Source organism: Vigna umbellata, chromosome 10, assembly GCF_029865625.1.
Source record: "Vigna umbellata cultivar VRB3 chromosome 10, Vumbellata_1.0, whole genome shotgun sequence".
Taxonomy (NCBI): domain Eukaryota; kingdom Viridiplantae; phylum Streptophyta; class Magnoliopsida; order Fabales; family Fabaceae; genus Vigna; species Vigna umbellata.
Window position 1 is genome coordinate 8625081 of NC_142174.1, and position 21984 is coordinate 8647064.

At 31.1% G+C, this 21984-nt stretch overlaps 1 protein-coding gene and 1 non-coding gene across 2 annotated transcripts; one reads left to right on the top strand and one right to left on the bottom strand.

Moving 5' to 3' along the window:
• Positions 1–15260: 15260 nt before the first annotated feature.
• Positions 15261–16493, bottom strand: LOC148191816 (germin-like protein subfamily 1 member 20). Its single transcript, XM_088100543.1, has 2 exons — positions 16280–16493; positions 15261–15939 (listed from the first exon to the last, which is right to left on the bottom strand). The coding sequence occupies exons 1-2, from the start codon at positions 16491–16493 to the stop codon at positions 15392–15394; spliced, it is 762 nt and encodes a 253-aa protein (XP_087956669.1). The 3' UTR covers positions 15261–15391.
• Positions 16494–18131: 1638 nt separating this feature from the next.
• Positions 18132–18219, top strand: TRNAY-GUA (transfer RNA tyrosine (anticodon GUA)). Its single transcript is given in 2 exon segments — positions 18132–18168; positions 18184–18219. It is a non-coding gene; the product is annotated as a tRNA-Tyr (tRNA).
• The last annotated feature ends 3765 nt before the right edge of the window (positions 18220–21984 follow it).

The window sequence follows — 21984 nt, forward strand, 5'->3', positions numbered from 1 at the left end:
CTTCTCACTCCTAATCCAACACGAATTAATCACTTAAGCGAAGAATAATCCAATTTTCATAAAAATGAATTAAGCATACATAATGTACCTATTCAAACAATTTTGTGCCACCATAGATTAAGCAAATGCGACCTTAATCAACTAAGCGGAGATTAAGCACAAGTTAGATCACTAAGTGTGCATCTAATTGCAGCACATAACAGATTAAACATAATGCAAGAAAAGAACAATGGAATCAAATGATAACACAATAATCTCAAAGAAAATGTTGCAATCTTCCTAGTCACCAACCAAGCAGAATTAAAGTACCATTGAATATAAAATGAAGAACACAGAACGAAGCAATTCATTCATCAAGTCTGGAAATTGCAACGTACCAACAAAACAAAAAAAAAACCTAAAATGAAAACCTAAACCAGTAGTAAAACAAAAATGGAACTATAATTTGAACTGAGCATTAAATTGGAAAACAAAATAAGAAAACGAAATTGGAGAACGAATTAGAACACAATACCAGAGGCAAGAACAAAACAACATAGACAAGAAAACAAATGAATTGGAAACGAAATTGGAATTGAGCAAGAGCAGTAAAGGAAATATAATTAAAATTGGAAAACGAAAAATACATAAACCTCAAAGGGAGGAGTTGTTCACATTCAAGAGAATGCAATAGAATTTAGCATGCCTAAGTTGTGTTGCATGAGTTCAAAACCCTAGGCAGTAAAGGCCAAGTCTGCCCAATATTTGGGTCTCTCCTAATTTACTGAAATGAGGCCCAATAAGTCAAAGGTCTAACTCAACATTACAAAAAGGAAATAAAAATGAAATTACAAACTAAATAAAATAAAACGCTGAGGTGGAAAATGGGCACTGACGTGGCAGCCCTCTTAAAGTCCCAAATATAATTCCGAAATTTTCCCTGAAAATAATAATGAAAATTATTAAGCTCAGATAATTCAAATTGATTAAAATATGAACAACTCGTCAAATTAAGCCCAAATATCAAAGTTGAGAAAATAATGGAAAGTTACACACAATTCACTAATTAAATCTGGTACAAAAATCTAAGTGAATAGGAGAAAATAATGATTCATCAGCGTCTTCCAATGGATTGTAGATGTAACTCAGAATGAATTCCCATGTCTACCAAAATCTTGTCATGCTTTCACTCCATCTTTTGTCTTTCCTTTTACGTTTAGTAAAGTCCCGAAAATACTATCACATACATTTTCTTCAACGTGCATCACATCTATGCAATGTCGCACATCAAGTTTAAAATATGAAATATTAAAGAATATTAATCATTTTTTCCAAATGTTTTTCTCAATGGTCTTCTTTTGAAGTTTTCTTAACACAACATTAATGTTCTTGACCTGGTTGTATACTTCTTCCCCATTGCGAGGTCTGAACATAACATCATCTTCTGCAATTCCATTAAACACTTTTTTCATGTCATCGTTACCAAGTGCAAGTCTTAACTTTCTTGGCTCTACACCAAATTCTGGAAATGTTTCATCAATCTTCTTCCATTGTGGGGAATCAATTGGATGTCGAAGAAGATTATCACACTTTCTTCCATTAATGTGCCATTTAAGATTCTTCGCATCTTCTTGAATGGAAAACAATAATTTCATCCTAGGTACTATAGGCAAGTACCACGTTGTCCTACTAGATTTAATTAGGGAATTGTGCTTGAATGTACATTATTCCCCAATTTTTGTTAATGTGCTTAATTTGACCAAAAATTCTTGTTTTAATTAATTTGAATGATCTGGAACTAATTATTGTTAATATCAATTGCAGGGGACATTAAAAGTTGTCACGTCATTCCAAATCTTCCACATCATCATTTTAATTTAATTTAAATTGTATTTTCATTTTTTAGGCCTTTTTGGACCAATTTGCACATTGAGCCGTTTTTGGCCATTTTTGGGAGTGATCCAATTGTAATTTCTGATCTAGTTTAGTGTGCCAAGAGGGGGGCAGACCTCCCATCTCTCCTTATTCTGCATTTTGTGTTTTAAGGGGTTCTTGGAGAGCTCCTCATCTTAGGTTTTTCGTTTTCTCTCTTCTCTCTGTATTGAACTCGTTTTCTAATTAAATGCAATCCCGTTTTCAATTTGTTTCTCTATTTTCTTGCTCATTTTTGTTTCCATTGCTTCTACTGTTCTTAGAATTTAATTTTTGTTTTCATTTTGCAATTGCATTTTGTTTTGCTCTTCCAATTCCGACTTCCATTCTGTTTTCCCCTTTTCTTTCCATTTTGCGTTTTGTGTTTTGGTTTTGCGTTTTGAAGTTCTGGGTTTGGTTCGTTTTTGTGTTGCATTTTGGTGCTGTAATTCATTTTCCAATTCTTGATTTTGCGTTTTTTTATGTTGGGTTGCAGTTCTAATTTGTTAATAATGGTAGATTAATCGGTTTTTGTTGGTCATTAGTGATTTTGCAGCATTTTCCATGAGATTTTGTGTTATTATTTCAATTCTGCTACTGTCACTTTGTATCACATTTAATCTGTTATGCACTTGCGATTAGGGCACGCTTAGTGGTCTAATTTCGGTTAATTATCGCTTAATTAGTTAATCTGTTTAGTGTAGGGGTTGATTAATTTGGTGCAATTCGTTTGCTTAATTTCACTTAGAAAAACCCAATTAATCTTCGCTTAGTTGATTGATTGGTGTTTGAATAGGGTGAGGGTAACGTTTAATTGATTGTTAATTGAGGATTGGGATTGTTGTAACTAAGCCAATGACCAACCTGTCTTTGAATTGTGTGAAATTCATGTTTTGGTTTGTTAATTTCTAGTTCAAAACTGTCTATTTCCTTCCCTCCACTACATGTTTGATCTAATTCCTGAACCACATTTGGTCCTTGGGAGGCAACCTATGAGTCACTTCCTAGTATTATACTACACTTAATTGCATATTAATTTGATTCGGGTACGGCCTCGATCAACATATCATTTGCTCTAAATGACCACTCATTGATTTGTCCACATAATTTGAACCTCTTGACGTTGTTGGGTGGTATATTACTTCTTCAAGTCAAGTCCAAACTATATAACTTCTCATTATTTCATAGATGAACAAATGATCACGGATATTGTCCAAGTCTTCCAATATTTGATTAAGACAACAAATAGAAGGACAAACATATGTCTCGTTCATTGGGTTTGCATGTTCTTTAACATATTGTAAGAGTAAAAACTCTCATTTCATACTCTTCACTAATATAATGTTCATTCATCCAGCTTCAATTCATACTACTCTTAAAATGTTTTTAAACAATAAAAAGGCAAAAAAACTACATCAAAAAATAAATATAACTTACGATTCACAAAATGAATAGAAAAATACGACTTAAAAAATAAATACATTTAAGGTAAATAACATAAAACTGACATTGGATGTTCTTTAACTTCGTGAACCAAGCAAATGGGGCTTACTTCAATAGATAGAGGTTCAACTCACTAACCACGTAAAAGCCTCAAGAAAACAAAAACCAATCGATCGAAACATACAAAAAACAACACAAAAGATCATGAAACCATTATCGCAAATACTTAATTGAGTAAAACGTAACCTTTGTTGTTATTCGCACTCATCTTTGAAAACGAAAGTTCAAGAAAAATGAAAGCGCAAAGAAATAGTGAAAGTAAGTTAAGTTTTTACAAAGTTTTACAACATATAAGACGTTGGAAACCAAGTAAATCTGACGTCTTATAGATATATGACGTCAAAATCTAGGACACTCGATGTCATATTGTAGTAAATACTTAAACTTTCCCGCGAAAACTTTAATGTTTTTTGGGGCAATATGAAGCCGACTTAACCTACAGTCCGATGTTTCTTTGGTCAATGAGAAGTGAAAAGGTCATCCTCACAACATCAACAAGCATATAACGTTTGGGAATACAAAAGGCAGACGTCATATATCCATGAACAATGTAGTGAATGTTATGAATATTTATTTCATTGAATTTGGAATCATTAATTATAGTGTTGTAAATGAAGTGTTTGACATTGAATTAGCCCCAGGTTCATTGTGTAATAGGTTAGGAGGACAGGGTAGTTGGTAGCATTAATTACAGTGTTGTTACCAATAAAGGCTTTGACGTCAAACTAGGTAATGATTCGACATCTAATTGGTTAGAAGAAGAGTGTAGTTGGGAGCATTAATTACAATGTTGTAAATTGTTATCAATGAGGAGCATTTATGCCTTGAAGTGATTTTGATGATGATACACTTGAAAGACTTGAAGAATCTATATGGTAAATGTTAAAAGCAAACATTGTAGAAATCATTGTACATGAATTATTTTGCATTTGTAAAGTACTTAAAAGTTTCATTAACTAGTGATTCTTTACGACAATGATCGATTATCACAGGGGATAATGGATTATCACATGCCAAAACAGAAAAGGGTTGGTTATGGCAATAATCGATTATCACAAGGGATATCGATTGTCACGTTTTTTAAAAACCCATCACGACATGAAATAATCGATTATCACGTATGGTAATCGATTATCATTGGTAGTTAGGACCAGAATTTCCTTTTCTTACCCATGGCCTATATATACAACCCTCATAACCTTTAAGAGGTTACCAAAACTACTTGAGTGCACAGATAAGTTCTTAGGAAGTTCTGTGAGTTTTAGTGTGAGTTAGATCAAGTCTTGTGAAAAGGAGAAGACTATGTTTAGTGTGTCTAAGGTCCAAGCATTTTTCTTCAAGTTGATTGAGTTAGTTTCTTTCCATCGTGTGTTGAAGGAAGGTGTATTCTTTTCCTAATCTTTGCATTATTCAGATTGTAATCTGAAACTGAATTATAGTGAAAAGGTTAATCACCCTTTATAGTGATTAACGACTAGACGTAGAATCTATTGATTCGAACCAAGATAAAAATCCTTTCTGTGATTTTCTCTATCCTTATACTCTTTGCTTACAAACTGTTCCTTAAAATTAGTGAAAGGAAATAATATGTTTTAAAAGAACCAATTCACCCCTCCCCTCTTAGTTATTGACCGTTTTCAAGCTTTTAAACATTTGCGCAATACCAATCTCAACAAACGAAGTGTTTGATGTCGAATTGGGCCTAGGTTAGACATCTAGTTGGTTAGGAGGAGAGGGCAATTAGGAGCATTAAATACAATGTTGTTACCAATCAAGGATTTGATGTCAAACTGGACAATGATTTGACATCTAGTTGGTCAAGAGAAGGGGGAAGTTAGGAGCATTAATTACAGTGTTGTCAATGAAGCCTTTGACGCCGAACTGAGTAATGGTTTGACGCCTAATTGATCAGGAGAAGGAGGTAGTTGGGAACATTAATTACAATGTTGTTACCAACAAAGGGGTTCACGTCTCTTATTGCATATTCAGACATCTAAAATTCGTATACAAATACCATTTCCATTCCATACTTTTGTCCAGAAGTGTTTCCTTATTGAACATAGTAGAACCCATTTTTATGTTTACCTAAAGATTTTTCTTTCCTTCAGATTTCAGAGCATTTGTCTTCTAATAGAAAACTCATAGGCAAGGGTCCTATCACTAGAAGTATGATGAAGCTTTATAAGAAGAACTATCTTTATAAGAAGAAACAAACTTTAGCTTCACGTAGGTCATCATGGAAGATGAAGGAGTAGTATAGGATTTAGGCCATGTATTCAGCCATGTAGTATAGGATTTCTTTAGGCTTGTATTAAGGCCTAATTAGTGTAAGGTTTTCCTTAAGTTAGACATCAAAATCAAGTGGAAAGTGTGTGTCATGTGTCATGCTTCATTGGAGAGTATTTGTTTTTAGAAGTGGCCACATGGTACTCTAGGATTGGAGGGGTTTACCTTTATAAGTGGCCATTGGTCCTTCCAACATTGAAGAGGATTTGTACACTTGCCTCCATCCTAGAAGGCCATCAAATTTGGCCAAGCCTTGTCCTTTAGATTTTCCTTTTTCGTTTAGGGTTGTATGAGACACCCTTACCTATATAAAGAGGTGCCTCCATCCTTGTAATCATCTTGGAAGTTTACTAATGTTATGCTGCCCAAATTTTGCATACATTTCCTAGATCTAGACCAGAGCAATCCTAGAGGCCTTTCTAGTCACATTCCTCCTTGAGTTGGCCTTACTTCTTTTGGAGCCATGAAACACTACACCACCACCACTATATCTCCTAAATGTTGTGTGCTTCTAAACCATCCACACCTTAGCTCATCATCTTTTGACCATTTACCACCACATTTCCACACCATCTATCCAAGGAAATACCCCTCCATGCACATTTCTAGATTTGGCACAACCTAGCATAAGGAGGTTGTTATCATCTTCTCCAAATAGAAATTTTTTGTCTTAGATTTCAAAGTGCCCATTCATCTTCAGGAAACATGTATGTATTAATGAAGGTGGCCTTTGAAATCCGAAGACTGGAAAATGTGTTGTAGAAGGGATAGGCCTTATTTCCCAACCAAGAGAGGGAGGTGAATTGGTTTGTATTAAAAAAATAAGTTTTTTTTAAACCTTTGAAAATCTTTTGTACTTTCTTGAAACACAAGCAAATGAAGATTGTAATGCAATAAAATAGATAAGGAAGAGAAAGATTAAAATCAAGATTTATACTGGTTCGGCCAAGCCTACATCCAATCTTCCATCAACAACCTTAGTTGAAGGGAACCACTATAATGATAGTGTTTACAAGCAAGAATACAAAGACTCCCTCTCAATGCACTCTTCTTCCCCACTCAAAATCACTTATAGTAAACAAGAGGTGAACACCCTCACACTCTCACAACCTAGAAAGCAATCCCAACTTTCTGTCACCTTAAAGCAATCCCAACTCTAAGATTACCTTGAGAGCAATCCCAATTCTCAACAAGAACAATCACAGTTACCTCCTCTGGCACAACATCACAGGAACTCAATCCACCGATTGAAAAGGATAAAAATGATCTTTACAACAAGAACTTTAATATTGTAGATATGATCAACAACCTTTTAGCACACTTCTTGATAGAATCTTAATGTATAAACCCAAAGTTGATCCTTGATTCTTCAAGATGTTGGACGTTCCTGTAATCAAAACTCAATCAAAATGTTAGTTATGAAATTGAATGTTCAAAGATTAGTTTGGAACAGCGCGCAAGATATCTATTTATAGCATTTTTGAAATCCTGACACATTTTAATCGATTACACTATTAATGTAATCGACTACGTTTTTCCTACTAGTTTAGCAGTTTTTTCCAACATTTCAAAATACAACTTATAATTAATTATATGGTGCATGCAATCGATTAAACCATTCTTAACAGCCAAAAATAAATGCAATATGATCGTTATAACTGTATTAACTTGAAGGAAATTGAATTCATCATATGAAGTGACTTAACCAATTATACAACTTATGTAATCGGTTATGTCCAACACTTAAGTAAATTTTAAATTTCAAACACCATTCAAATCAGATTTTAACTCTTTAGAAAACATGTATTGGCTAACTTTCTTAATCAGTTATACACATTGTATAACAGATTATGTTAGAACAGTTTGCCTCCAATAAAGCATACAAGAGACCTTAAACAATTTAACAGATTACATGGATTGTTTAACAAATTAAATTATACCATAAATACATTTTCAATCTGTTTAAACATGTAAAATTTTTTCCAATCAATAATACATGTATCAAGCACACACATCAATAATATCAAACATTTGTTATGCCATTTTATGCAAGATAACTATAAAACAGATCCTTAATATCCATCAACAAAATGTCCATTATACAATGTTCATTATCATGTACATCATCAAAAACAAGATATTCAAAGATTCATTCTTAAACAATGAATATGCATATAATAGATATAATCACAGATATAATCACAATGAATATGCATAACATATAGTCCAAGCACAACCACAAATATAGATAATAACAATTTTGACATATGTGTGCAAGAAACTATTAAAACATTTATGTTGTTGTCATCATCAAAAACACACAAGGGTTTGGGTTTAGCTTTCACATTGTTCCCCCTATCAACATGCGTTTTGGAGGATAGAAATGTAATGAAATCTTACTGAAAAAGGAATCTTCAGAAAACTTAAACCATGGTTCACAATATGTTTAATGGTGAAACTTTTTAAACATAATGACGTCGAACTGAGACATAATTTGACGTCTAATAAGTCGGCAGAAGGAGGCAGTTGGGAGCACTAATTATAAATTTTTTACCAATGAAGGGTTTGATGGCGGACTTCGTAATGGTTTGACATCAAATTGGCCAGGATAAGGGGTCATTTTGGAGCATTAATTACAATGTTGTTACCAACGAAGGGATTGAAGTCCATTGGTGCATATTCTGAAATCTAAAATTTGCCTACAAATACCACTACCATTCCATTATTTTATCCAACAGAGTTTTCCTCTAGATCATATTAGGATTCATTTTTTAAATTTTCCTGAAGATGTTTTTTATCTTCATATTTCAGAGCAAAATGTAATGAAATTTTATTGTGAGAAACATCTTTAGGAAATTTAAAAAATTAATCACAATATGTTTTAACAATTTGTCGTTGGACGTTCGTATTGTGCGACGTCAATATGCTTTGTCAATATCAAAAAAGCTCCAATGTTAAAAAAACCTATGCACAAATATGAAAACCATTTAAGATAAGAGGCATCTTTAGAAAACTTAAATCGTGTGTGAATATATGTATAGTGGAACCCTTGTTCAAATTGACATACAAATTAACGTCGAATTATGTGATAATCCGATGTCAATTACCTTTGAGGATTTCAAAAGCAACTACATTATTACAAAACCTATACACAAATATGAAAACCAAGCCACCCAAAGAAGCATACTTTATGCAAAATGGAGAAGTTGTTTGAAATCCATATATGTTAAATTTTAGCCTCTAAATTTTTATCTCACCTTCAAGGTTCACAAAAACTTTTCATAAAGATGATGAAAGCGTTACTTTTGTGAACTTGAAAGGGTTAATAGAAATTCAAAGACAAAAAATTAACAATATGGAAGTTGGTTCCAAAAGGTTTTTAAGGAAGCAAAAGTTTGGTGAATGAATGTGCAGGTTTTACAAAGGATTCAAAAACTCTTTTGGAAAGTGAAACAATGGGGAATACAAGGAGAATTTAAGATAAATTTACTTTGTTGTGGACGTTTGCGATTGCCTATGCAAACGTTATATTTTTACTCAGAGTACAGTATAATGTCGAAGATGGGGTTAACCAAAATTAAAGGACTTCGATTGTGATGTTTTCGGACGTCATTAAGTTAATACGTCAAAATTTTAGCCTTGTACACGTCTAGTTTATTGCATTTATTTACAACAATGCCACCTGTATTTTTAACGTTGCTTTTTTCGTTCTCTAATGTTGATTGTGAGACGTTATAGCCTTATTTTGCACCAATGGCTTGATTGTGAATGCATACGTGTTTAGCGTAGTGTTTTTATGTATATCTTTATTGCATTAGACGCTATCTATTTGAACATAATTACTCTAGTATTCATTATGGATGTTTTGTCTTAGTAACTTAGACAATTTTACTTGTCAAACATTTGTCTTTTGGCATATCCAATTATTTAGACATTTCTTTCTATAAGAAATATTTCATTGAGTATTGTTTGATAAACTTCAAAACATGGGTTCCTAAACAGTCTAGCTTCTCTAGACGATTTTGTCTTAACACTTTATAAATTGGTTGCACAGATTCTTAAGAGGTTCTAAATGTTTCTTTGTTCTCTATTAGTCATTAGGGTATGATTGGATCATTAATTTAAGCCTTTTGTGTATATATATTTGTTTAAAGATTTTGTATTGTGAGGAGGATTTGTGAGAAAAAGGGTTCATCAATTCAGGTAAAGGAATCTTATAATTATATTATTAGGCATTTTAAGAATTGTGTGTGTTTTGAATGAAACTAATTAGATTGGATGACATAGGTAAAAATGTATGAATTGTGTATATTGTGGACTGAGTTTTTTGAAACTGAATGTGTAGTAAGTATTGAAATTGGCTTTTGTGTTGTGCGAATGTGTTATATTCATGTGTTATAAAATTATGCTTTGAGAGTGATCTAATTAGTTAAATGATGCTATTTGGGACATTTTAAAATCATGAACAATAGTTTAAGAAATCAAAACTAGACATTTTGGAATGTATAAATTGTTTAAACTATTACTAAGTTAATATTCTATTTACTTGAAACTCGTTGCTTGAAATCAAAACTTCTCTCAATACTAAATAAGGAATAAGAACACAGTGAAACCGCCACAAAGATGCCTTTAGCACTTTATCTCTTTATTTATTTATGCTTTTGAAACCCACCATCGACAATGAAGATGCTGAGTGAGGATGAAGAAGGAAAAAGAAGAGGTGAAGAAGAAAAGAAAAGAAAATAGAAAAAGAATGTAAAAGAAAAGGATTTTTTTAAAAAAAAAAAATACCCATGTTAGTGATGTGTCACCTAAGTGTTTTGACTTTTTAATCAATATATGGTTGTTAGACACATCACCTAACATTGTTGATTCTCGACGACATATTCTATGCACTACTAAATTATAGGGATGAATATATTGTTAGAATCGCACATCGGAATGTTCACATATGGACAAAGAACAAAATTAAGGTTAGAAAACACCTCCTCTGACACACAAAGGATGAATAGTTTTTCTAGCCAAATCAACAACACTCAATCACTTACACACACTTAGTGAAAGTTCACACTCTACCTACACTAGGTTTTTTAAAGCCCCTTTTTCACAAACTCTGAGATTTTCTCTAACACATAGATCATAAACCTCTTAGTGAAAAGTTATTTTCAAATTAGGTTTAGGTAAAATATATATAGACTACTATTTTGAAAATTAGGTCAGAAAATTGAAAAGTCTATTTGCAATTTCCACTAATAATCAATTATCATAAATGATAATTGATTATTTCAAAAACTCTTTCAAAAATTATTTTCTTGTTGTGATAATCGATTACTAGAAGGTGATAATAAATTATGATATACTTCTGAAAAACTTAATTTTAATTGGATAATCGATTATTATTAATGATAATTTTATCACATAGGTTTTTATAAAAAGTAAAATTTTTCTTAAGTGTTTTATTGCATGAGTTCTACCTATTGACTTTTGATCTACTAATTTAAATAAAATACACAAATTATAAGACTTCAACAACTAAATTCTTAAGTGTTTAATGTAGATCTTTATCCAATATTTTTTAAATCTTCAACACTTTTTCATGAGGTAATGTTCTAACTTTTGAATCAAATCAATATATGATTCTTAGACACATCACCCCAAAATTATTTAATTGATTCTCGAAAACATATTTTATGTATTACTAAAATATAGAGATGAATTTTGCGTGAAATTTTTAAGTGAATAAATTTTAATTTCGCATTTAAGGAATTAAAAACATTATTAACCCTTTATTTTGTTAACAAGATTTAAAATCGTAATTTTTTAAACTATGTGCTACTACTCCTTTTTATTTTCACTCCGCCAAAAACCCTTTCGTTAATCCAATATCGAATAAAAGTTTATATCAAAATAATTTAGAATAAAAACAAGAAAAGATCAATTTATTTTACAATTTTTCTAACAGTTTTTCTTTAATATTTTATGAAAAATGTATAAATAAAAAGTAAATAATTTAATGCGTTAAAAACTTGAACAGTTAAATACATTCTTTATTTATCAAGATAATTTGCAGAAAAGTTCATTTAGTAGCAGTCACAATATTTTGTCCATCCCTAATTCTTGCAATTTTTCTTTTAAATTTTCCATCATATTTTCTTAGAAAAGGTATGGCTTTAGAAATTTATTCCTAAACTAAGCTCCTATAATTAATCTTCTCATTAGAATCACAATCAAGTCAATATTTAAAGGTTTAAATATATTTAAGTGTGCTGCGCATATATAGAGAGAGATTTAATTTCTGTAACAAATTACTTTTGATTTTGTTTAATGTCACTTATTTTATTTTCTTTTAGGAAAAACAACATGATTTATATTTTTACGATATATTGTAAAATAACTTACTTAAAATATAGTAATTTCGTTTTAATATTATTGAAAATTGTGATATGAATTTTTGTTCCTAGTCCAAACAATATGTTGAGTATCTAACCAAAATAAGTGATAATGGATATTACAAGATAAAATAATTAATAGAAACTATTTAAAATATATTTTACACGTTTAAATAAATAATGTAAGAAAGATACAAAGAATTAAAGAGAGCTGAAAAAATGTTTTGTAAGAGTAATTCATTTTTCAATCAACTGAAATTGTACGACTTACAACTGAATGTTTAGGAATATTTTATTACACTTTTATTACAAACATTTTAATTATATAATTAGTAAATTAATTATATTTGCGCTAGTAAATAAGAAATACAGGATTGTAAAAATAAATAAACAATAAATTATACATTTCATTTTCTTTTCCTTTCTCTCTTTATCTAACAATTTGAATGTGAACAAAAGTATAACACTCTAATATTTATTCCATCGTTAACATCAAATATCTAATGTTTATAAAGTAAAAGCATATGTCCTTTGAAAATACAAGTTATTCTAAAGTAAAAGTTATATACACTTCTATGATGTTAACAAATGGACATTTTTAATGTTATGGACTGTAATATAATTATGTAAGTTATATTAGGAATGTGAATTCGTGAGTTAATCCACGTGTTTAAGTTGGATTGAGTTAGAAAAAAAATTAAATATGGATTAAACCTAATTCACTTAATTTATGAATTAAAAACGGATTGAATCTGGTTGAAAGTGAATTCACTCATAACCTTCCAACAACAATTTTTTATTAGTTTTTCATCATTTTTTATAAGTTTATATTATTATAGTTATTTACTACTTATAATTGTGTAGGTTGACAATTTGATTTTTTAAATATTAGAATGTTGATAATAATGTTTGAATTGTTTAAATATTTAATTTGTTTGTTTGCTAAATTATGTATGTTAAAGCTTTAATTTTTAACTATTCTCTTTATAATAATATTTGGAAAAATAGGTGAACATTGAATTATACTACTAAAAAAATTAAAAGTTTTATTCACTTTAATTGAACTGTAATAAATAATAAAATAAATCAAAAGAATAAAACATCCTTCAATATGTGAACCTACTAACTCATCAAATGAATCAATTATGATATAAAATTTCTAATTTACCAAAAAGTGAATCAGGTTGAAATGATTTATTTTTAATTCAATATATGATAAGTGAATCCATGTAAGTAAAATTGACTTATTTTGATAGAACAAGCTAATTCAATTCAAATAGTATTATCAAGAAATTATTTAAGAAAACATCAGACAAACCAAACTTAATTAACCACATGCTATCTTAAAGACTCTATTGGATCCAAACCCAACTCTTAAAATAATAGGTTGTTCCATTAAATTGACAAACATTGGAATAAACCAAATGAAACTACAACCAAAAACAACATTACGGTATACCAAAATAACCCAGATGCACTTTTCTTACTATATTAGTAATTATATGTCGGGGTTGGACTGCTCCGTCCTGTTTTAAAATATGGGCTCGATTTCTGGGTGTCCTGCATACAGGGTGTGGCTTCCTTTACCACCGTCCTTTCTCTCTCCACCTTTTTAACTCTCAACAAAAGTTTTTTAATTATAAAAGTAGTCTTTTTTACTTTTAACCCTAATTTATTTACTTTATTATGAAACCCTAAATTTATACATATTTTTACTCACCCACAACTCCACCCCCTAACTCTTTCAAGTCTTACTTTTCTCTTTTTAGATTCTCACCCCCTCCAACTCTCACCGGATCCGTTTCTTCTCATCTTCCAACTCTTACTTCTCTTCTCCATATCCGTTTAGTTCTTCTTCATATTCTTGTCTCCATATCTGTTTGGTTTCGTGGTGTGGTGGTGTGACTTTCTGTGGTGCGACGATGCAGGGTGTTTGCGGTGGTCATTCGACGATGCAGCGGTTCCAAACGATAATGAATATTTTATGACTAACAATAATGATCAAATTCCTCTCTTAAAGTTTTAAAATTTCAATATCTTAATTTTTTATTTAAATGATTATATAAAATGTTTCAACCTTTTTATAAAATTAATTATCCTCCACAATATTTTTTCTGACACATTGTAAGATATTTTTCCTCATGTATCAATATTTTTTTTATGTTAGATTGCTTAATCTTCGTATGTTGGTGTGAGTAAGATAAACAATCAGAAAGTTCAAAAGATACAAGAAAGAAGCATAAAAAACAGAGAGACAAAAGAAAATGAAACATAGAAACATGGGTCTACCATTAAAATGGTTGTGTGTTTGGGTGATGAGATAGAAGAAAGAAATAAACAACGGTCAATAATAAATGCTTGTTGCTTAAACATAAACCAAACTATCGCATTTATATAGAAAATTGGAGTGGGTAGAAGTTAAAAAATGTTAACCCTAAAAATAAAATTATACTAAAGGATAAAACAGGAATGAGGAGCTGGAGTAAACAAAAGAGGTGGTGGTGGAGGAAGCAACACCCCATATATGGACTTAATTTTCTTGCCAACCTACATACATCTTGACCCGTAGGCCTGGGTACTGGCCCATTTTTGGTGGGTTTAATAAAGTATTAGCTAAATTATTATATTATAAAATGCTAAATTAACACTAATTGTTTACTGTCCATATAAATGTAAATTCTAAAGTAATTAGATGCTAAGGTTAGGCCCAATATAATTATATTCCCAATACCTATGTGCTTATTTCATGTCTTTTACACGTCTTTGGTCGGTCTTTGATCCGCGCAGACAACAGGTTATGCAGGACGAGTTTAAGCATACCAATAAATTTTAAATCTCAACTCGTTTTACACTTTTTCTTGCAACCTAACTCGCACAGGTCATCCTATATTTTCATCCATGATTAAATGATGATCTTTTGCTTTCAATGATATATACATAAACATAAAATTCATTATAGGGTTTACGATTTAGAGTAACTCGCTTTTAACATCCTAAATATACAGGAAAGATATAACAATATAATTAAATTCAAATAGCATTGTCTTAAGAAAACATTGACAACCGAACTTAATTAACCACGTGTTATCTTAAAGACTCTGATACTGGATCCAAGCACAACTCTTGCAACATTAAATTGACAAACATTGGAATAAATGAAATGAAAGTACAACCAAAAACAATCCTACAATATATGAAAACAACCCAGATGCGTTTTATTTATTATATTAGTAATTATTTGGAGGTCTATGGGGTGATAGAAACATGAAATTCATTATTTGTATACGTAGAATAAGAAATGATGGATGATGTTCCCAGACAAACTAGTCCTTGCCGTACCATGATTTCCTTTGAAGGTCTTCAATTACTTTGTTATCGAGTTGAAGAGCTCTGGCGAGAACCTCAACAGAAATAGGTGGAACAGCTTTAAACAAAGCGTTTGCAACAATAACAGTTCCTGGATTTTGACTGCTAAGACCAGCAATAGCAACAGCATTTCCATAACCGACATTGAGTTGGAAGTGAACGAGACCAATTGGGAAGACAAAGACATCACCCTTGTTCAAGACTTTGGTGAAAAGGCGATTTCCATCTTGATTTGAGGATACAAATCCAACATAAAGTGTTCCTTCGAGAACTATAAGGATCTCAGAGGCACGAGGGTGGGTGTGGGGAGGATTTAAACCCTTTGGTGCAAAATCTATGCGAGCCAAAGATATGCCCAGCGTGTTCAATCCAGGTAGTTGATCAACAGCCACAGGAGTCACCTGAGCATTCAGTGGGTTGTCGGTGTTCCCAGGTTCCACATGTAAGGAGAAATCTTCAGCTTTCACTGCCTTTGGGTCTTTGCAAAATTCTCCATTCACAAACACTACCAATTACAAAGCAATGGTTATTATATATGTAGCATGAATACTATCCTGATCCCTTCACACGTGGACACTTGGACACGTGTAATTTTCAAATGGTAAGAAAGAAGATTTATATATTAGATCATTATGAATTATTTTTAAATTGAGGTATTCAAAATTATCTAAAAGTAAAGTTGGTAAAAAAATAAATGTTATTCATTTATGTCATATCCAAATAGTAAAAACAAGATATAATTCTTTCAAAATTACATTGTATAAATGGGTGATTAGGAATTTAATAAAATCATTTTGAATATATAATTGTATCTATATATATGATTGAAGAATACTTTTACGTACCACCATCGCGTTCCTTGATTGCAACACAAAAGTCTTGCAGGGGACTAGGGTCATACGCAGAGACAAGTGAAGAAGTGAGAGCCAAGACGGCAACAAACAAGTAAACAGCTTTCATTTTTTTCCCTTTCGGTATCAAACGATTCTTCTGCTTTGTAATGTTGTGAGAAGTGAGTTTTGATTCATTTGGAGATCGGTATTTATAAGGATGAAGCATCGATTGCTTTGCAGATTGTATTTACCGTAATTAATTTTTTATTTAGTGAGGAACCGTTCCTTAACAACTACATACGTACTTGATCAAAGAGTAGACTAAAGAGATGCCCCATGTGAAAAAGAAAACGCAAGTGTTTCGGTGTTACCTCTTCAACTGGCTTTGCTTCTTATACTTGTTCCCCTAATATTATTTTATGAGAGGATTATCGTTAACTTAATCAAAGTTTAGTTTGGACTTTGTTTCAATATAGTACATTGATGACGATATAGTTTAAATGGGTTGAATGGGAAAAATTTTGTGAGGGACTGGGTCATACTTATCATCAAATGTATATTTACCACGGCTAAACATAGAGACCATTTCTGATGCCGCTGTCAACAACTTCAGAAAATGACTACTCAAACATTTCAATAATACAAGAGTGTTTGAATATATATATATATATATATATATATATATATATATATATATATATATATATATGATCTTGAATCATTCACAAAATAAAATGGCCAAGGGAAAACTTGAACAGTTCAATACATTATTTATTTATCAAGATATTCTGTAGAAAAATTAGAATTACTTTATTATTATATTCTTTAATGCTATTTCGTTTTTCTTTTTCTTTTTCCTTGTTGTCTTCTTCTCGACGTCTGTGTGTTGTTGGTAAGATCTCACGATTTAGTAGCAGCGACAATCTTCAGTTTGTCCATCCCTAATTCTTTCATATTTTTTTTTAATTTTTCCATAATATTTTCTTAGAGCAGGTATGGGCTTTAGAAATTTGTTCCTAAACTAAACTCCTATAATTAATCTTCTCAATTAAGAATAATTAATCTTCTCAATTTAGAATCACAATCAAGTCAATATTTAAAGGTTTAAATATGTTTAGTTATGTATATATAGAGATTTAATTATTGTAACATTATTCTTTTAGTTGTTTGATGTCACTTATTTTATTTTCTTTTAGGCAAAACAACGCTGTTCATATCTTTGCGATATACTGTAAAAATATGTACTTAAAATATAGTAATTTCGGTTTAATGTTATTGCAAAATGTAATATGAATTTTTGTTCCTAGTCCAAATAATATGTTGAGTATCCAACCAAAATAAGTGATAATGGATATTACAAGCTAAAAGAATTAATAGAAACTAGTTAAAATCTATTGTACACGTTTATTTAAAGAGACCTAAAAAGACTTTTGTAAGAGTAATTCATTCTTCAATCAACTAAAATTGTACGACTCATAACCTTTTATATAACTGATAGAAATATTTTATTCCAATTAATTATATATAATCAGTAAATCAATTATATATGCGCTAGTAAATAACAAATACAGTATTGTAAAAATAAATAAGCAATAAATTATACTTTCAATATTATTTGTCTGAAATATAACTTAATCACGCTAAATTAATGAATAGTTGATTTCATAAAATTTTAATTTTATTTCAGATTTTGATATTTCGGTGAGGGAAATGATATATTATTTTATTGATATAATGATATTATTTGTTTGAAATATTCTACAACTTATATAAAGAATTTGTAATAAATTGTATGTTTTATTTTTGCTTATATTGATGTTTAGAATATCGATCATAACTTTATTATCTTGCTAATTGATATAAACCGACCTTAGCTCAGTTGGTAGAGCGGAGGACTGTAGTTGGATTTAACAGACATCCTTAGGTCGCTGGTTCGAATCCGGCAGGTCGGATTTTTTTCTCAATAAAGCAGAAAAAAATAATAATTTTCTTTTGTCATTTGAAGTATTCCAGAACACTTTATGAATGTGTTATTCAACAATACCTGGTAACAAAAAAATCACATGAAATTCTTAAATAGTAAGACATGATAAAACTTTCTTGCATTTCTATAAAAATTTCATGCTTCCTTAGAAAAAATATTTTTGGAACGGATTAACTCTTCGTAATATCAATACTTTCAAAAATATACTCTCTGTAACACTTTACAATGATATTTATCATCATGAAAAAAGTTATTTGAAACCAATTTTAAATTCATCAGCTGTAAGATAAATTTTATTTTCAATTATTTTTGCTAATATAATATCTCTGTTATTTCTCTATTAACATTAGCATCTACAATGTTTTTTTTTTCTAATGTCAAAAGCAATTTTTTTATGAGAATTGAGATATTTTAAGTTGATGTCAAAAATATTATTTTTTGACCAACATAAACCAAAACAAAGGTCGCCATTATTTTTCTACTAACATTAATTAGTCTTTCTTTATTGATATGAAATTATTTTTCACTTAGAAGTCAAAATTACTTCTCAACTCACATTTGATAGAATTTTCTCCAATGATGTCAATGAGCCTATTCTTTTATGGATGTCTATAATCTACAATGATTAATCTTGTCAATATCTAAAAGGATTGTTTATCCGTCACATCACGCGTATTATTTGGCGGTAATTGGAATAATCAATCCAAACAAAATAAAATATAATTCTTCAAACTATTTTATCTAAACATAGCGTTTCAAAAATTAAAATAATTCAAGTTGAATATATTTAAATATTTTAAAAGTGATAAAATTCTCAAATACTAATGACTTAAAATGTCACATTATGAACCCATTATATTTAAATCATGAAATCAACTTATAGCTCCTTGTATGCCAGTTATAGCAGTACTAATCACAAATCGATATCATTTCCACTGTCAAATTTGGGTGAAATATTCTTCTGACGTTTTTGTCAGTAATTCGACTTTTAGTGACAGACAGTCAAGAAAACCATGTTTTTCCCTTCGGAATTATCTGATGTCGCAAGTTACGTACTGAATATTTTTCATTTATAACTCTTATAAATATCATCAACATTATTGCATAAATATCTTATACACATTGATACTTTGGTAAAATTATACTAAATCACATTGGAGTACAAGTTGATCTAAAAAAGCTCCTTTTGTCCCACCCAAACAAGTCAAAATGAAAACTTTAAGGAGTCCATACAGGTACACAGAACAACTTCTGAAAGCTTTATTTTGGTTTAAATTTATGATGTATATGGTTGAGTGGATGAAAAAACAAAAGAATTAGAAGCAAATAAAAATCTGAACTATGGAAAAAATGAACTATTTGAGTTTCAGTTAGTATTTATTTCACTTCAGAAATTCCCTTACAGCAATTACAAGGCCAATATACCATACAGTTCTAGCTTCTTCCACCTCAGAAATGCTTTTTAACTTCACCATAATTTATACTGACAAGAATATTCTTAGAGATGCTGCTAAACATGCCATAACCCTGATGTTTTTATATGGCAACAAAAGCATGCCTAGAATGTGCTCCAGTTAAATCTGAAAATAGATTTAGTCCAAAAGCACTCAATGTGTATATCCCTTTTAGTGGTGTGTAAAGGTTTTATTTATAGAGATAGAAGAGGTTATTTTCCACTCTATCACCTAAGAGCAGTAGGGTAATGATACTATTGTTAGGGTTTCTTGTTCTAAATGGACTCCAACCCCAATATTTAAATCCAAATTTTATCAACTTTTCATATTCACTATCCTGGACCTACCAGAATATAATAAGTATAAATATAATAGTCACACTGAAAAAATCATTTCATCATGAGAAGGAGATGAAAGAGAAAATGAATAAATCACATTCAAAAGAAATCAAAACATATAACTACCTTAGTTTTATGTTCCTTAAGGTGCACATCAGCATTGATGAGGCTTCTAAATTTTCGGCATTTACTTGTCAAAAGAAGTCTACCCTGGTGTGTAAACAACAAGTAGAAACAACTTTTACCAGTCAAAATGCAGATATTGGCTGCTATATTCAATGAAGAAAATTGAATATTGTAACATCTATAAAAAATGGAATAGCAATTCATTCCACACATCAGGTACCCCAGGCAAGCACCAATGTATGCAATCAGAGTAAGATGAGGGATTTGACAACTGTTCAGGCCTAAGGGGCTCCCAAAATTTGCGAAAAATGGAAGGATGACCATCTTTTCTATACTCTGATAGTTGAGTGATGTTGATGACAGAAACTTTTGAACTCAAATTGCTTAGGATCTTCTCCACAGTGTTCATTGTAGGCAAATCTGAACCGCTTCCCCAATAGCCCTCATTGTAAATAGGGTCCTTCTCCCCATAGCAGTTTCCTTCACTTTCTGGTTTCCACTCTCGGCTCCTGAATGATAATAGTTTCAATTCAGTGAGAAAACATGGAGGAGGAGATATTTGGATTTCATCAATTAATGTTGTGATGGTATAGATAGAGAGGTGTAGCGATATAAATGAGAAGATATCAAATATTTTGAATGAGATGCATTTCGGAACTAAATACGAGGATAACAAAACAATATCATACACCATTAATAACGAATAAAAATACTTTCAATTCACTTCTAATTTTCATAAACTAATGACGACTTCAGCAAAAGCCAATTCCTTTTTGTTTTTCAGTGTCTATGGAAGATCCCATATAGGAACCTAATAACTGTTGGACCGATTCACCTCATTTTCTTCACTGTTATATTATTATTATTCTAAAACTCTTACTGACTTGTGTAGCATAGAGTCTCTCATAGGTGTTCATACTTGGACATTACTCTCAGAGGTTCTCCTCACGGAGTCCACAAGGTCGATAAGGAGACTTCGCTTCTTCTATGGTTTGTACAACAATGCTCTACCTTTTGGTAAAACCTGTTGGCACCCATTATTGGGCTTGGGTAAAATCTTTCCCAACCCACTCACATTTATGGTAATTACTAGAAGCCAGAAGAATACCATCTCCTCTTCAAACTGTTAGATGGATCTTTCTTCAATCATAAACAACCTCAACACATATGGAGAAACTGTTTCAAAAGAACAACGACACAATGCACAACAGAATTGCAGCCATGAAACAACAGAGAGAACATATGATTTTAACTCGCCAAGGCTTGGAGCTTGTTCGACAACATCAGACAGCCTCCAACAATAACATAACAACCTCTAGTGGGTATGTGATCAACAAATTGACAAATTCCAAGTTCTATGTGACCCATATACTTTATTATCACTGTCAATATGATGTTCTTTCGTAAAGCACTCATACAAAGGTAAAATATATGTCATAAAGGAAGTTTTGTGTACACTTTATTCTCGGCAGAACACACTTCAACCTTAATGAGCCCAACAACATCACTATTACATGCACTAAACAATTTGAGGAACTCCTCTATAAAATCCCTCAAGGTATACTTAGAGGCGTAGGAATCAACTTCACCGAAATGAAAATAGAGGGAAACCTATCTTTGCTTTTACCTCTCAACCTACTCAACCCTACCAATTCTACAGTCTCTTGAGAAGTAGTGTGTCACTTAAGTAAAAATTGGAAACAACATGCATTATCTCCACCAAGAAGGGGCGGTCACCAGATAACACCAATGAAAGATGAAAGAGGGCTATCTCTTCCACCATGTCCCTCCCTATGGAGAAAGAGTTCAGCCACT

Bases quoted from the DNA above. Each gene is read 5' to 3' on its own strand.
- LOC148191816 (XM_088100543.1), bottom strand. From the start codon at position 16,493: ATGCTTCATCCTTATAAATACCGATCTCCAAATGAATCAAAACTCACT. The intron at 15,940-16,279 runs GTACGTAAAAGT...TGTAATTGGTAG, and splicing joins AATCAAGGAACGCGATGGTG to TGTTTGTGAATGGAGAATTT.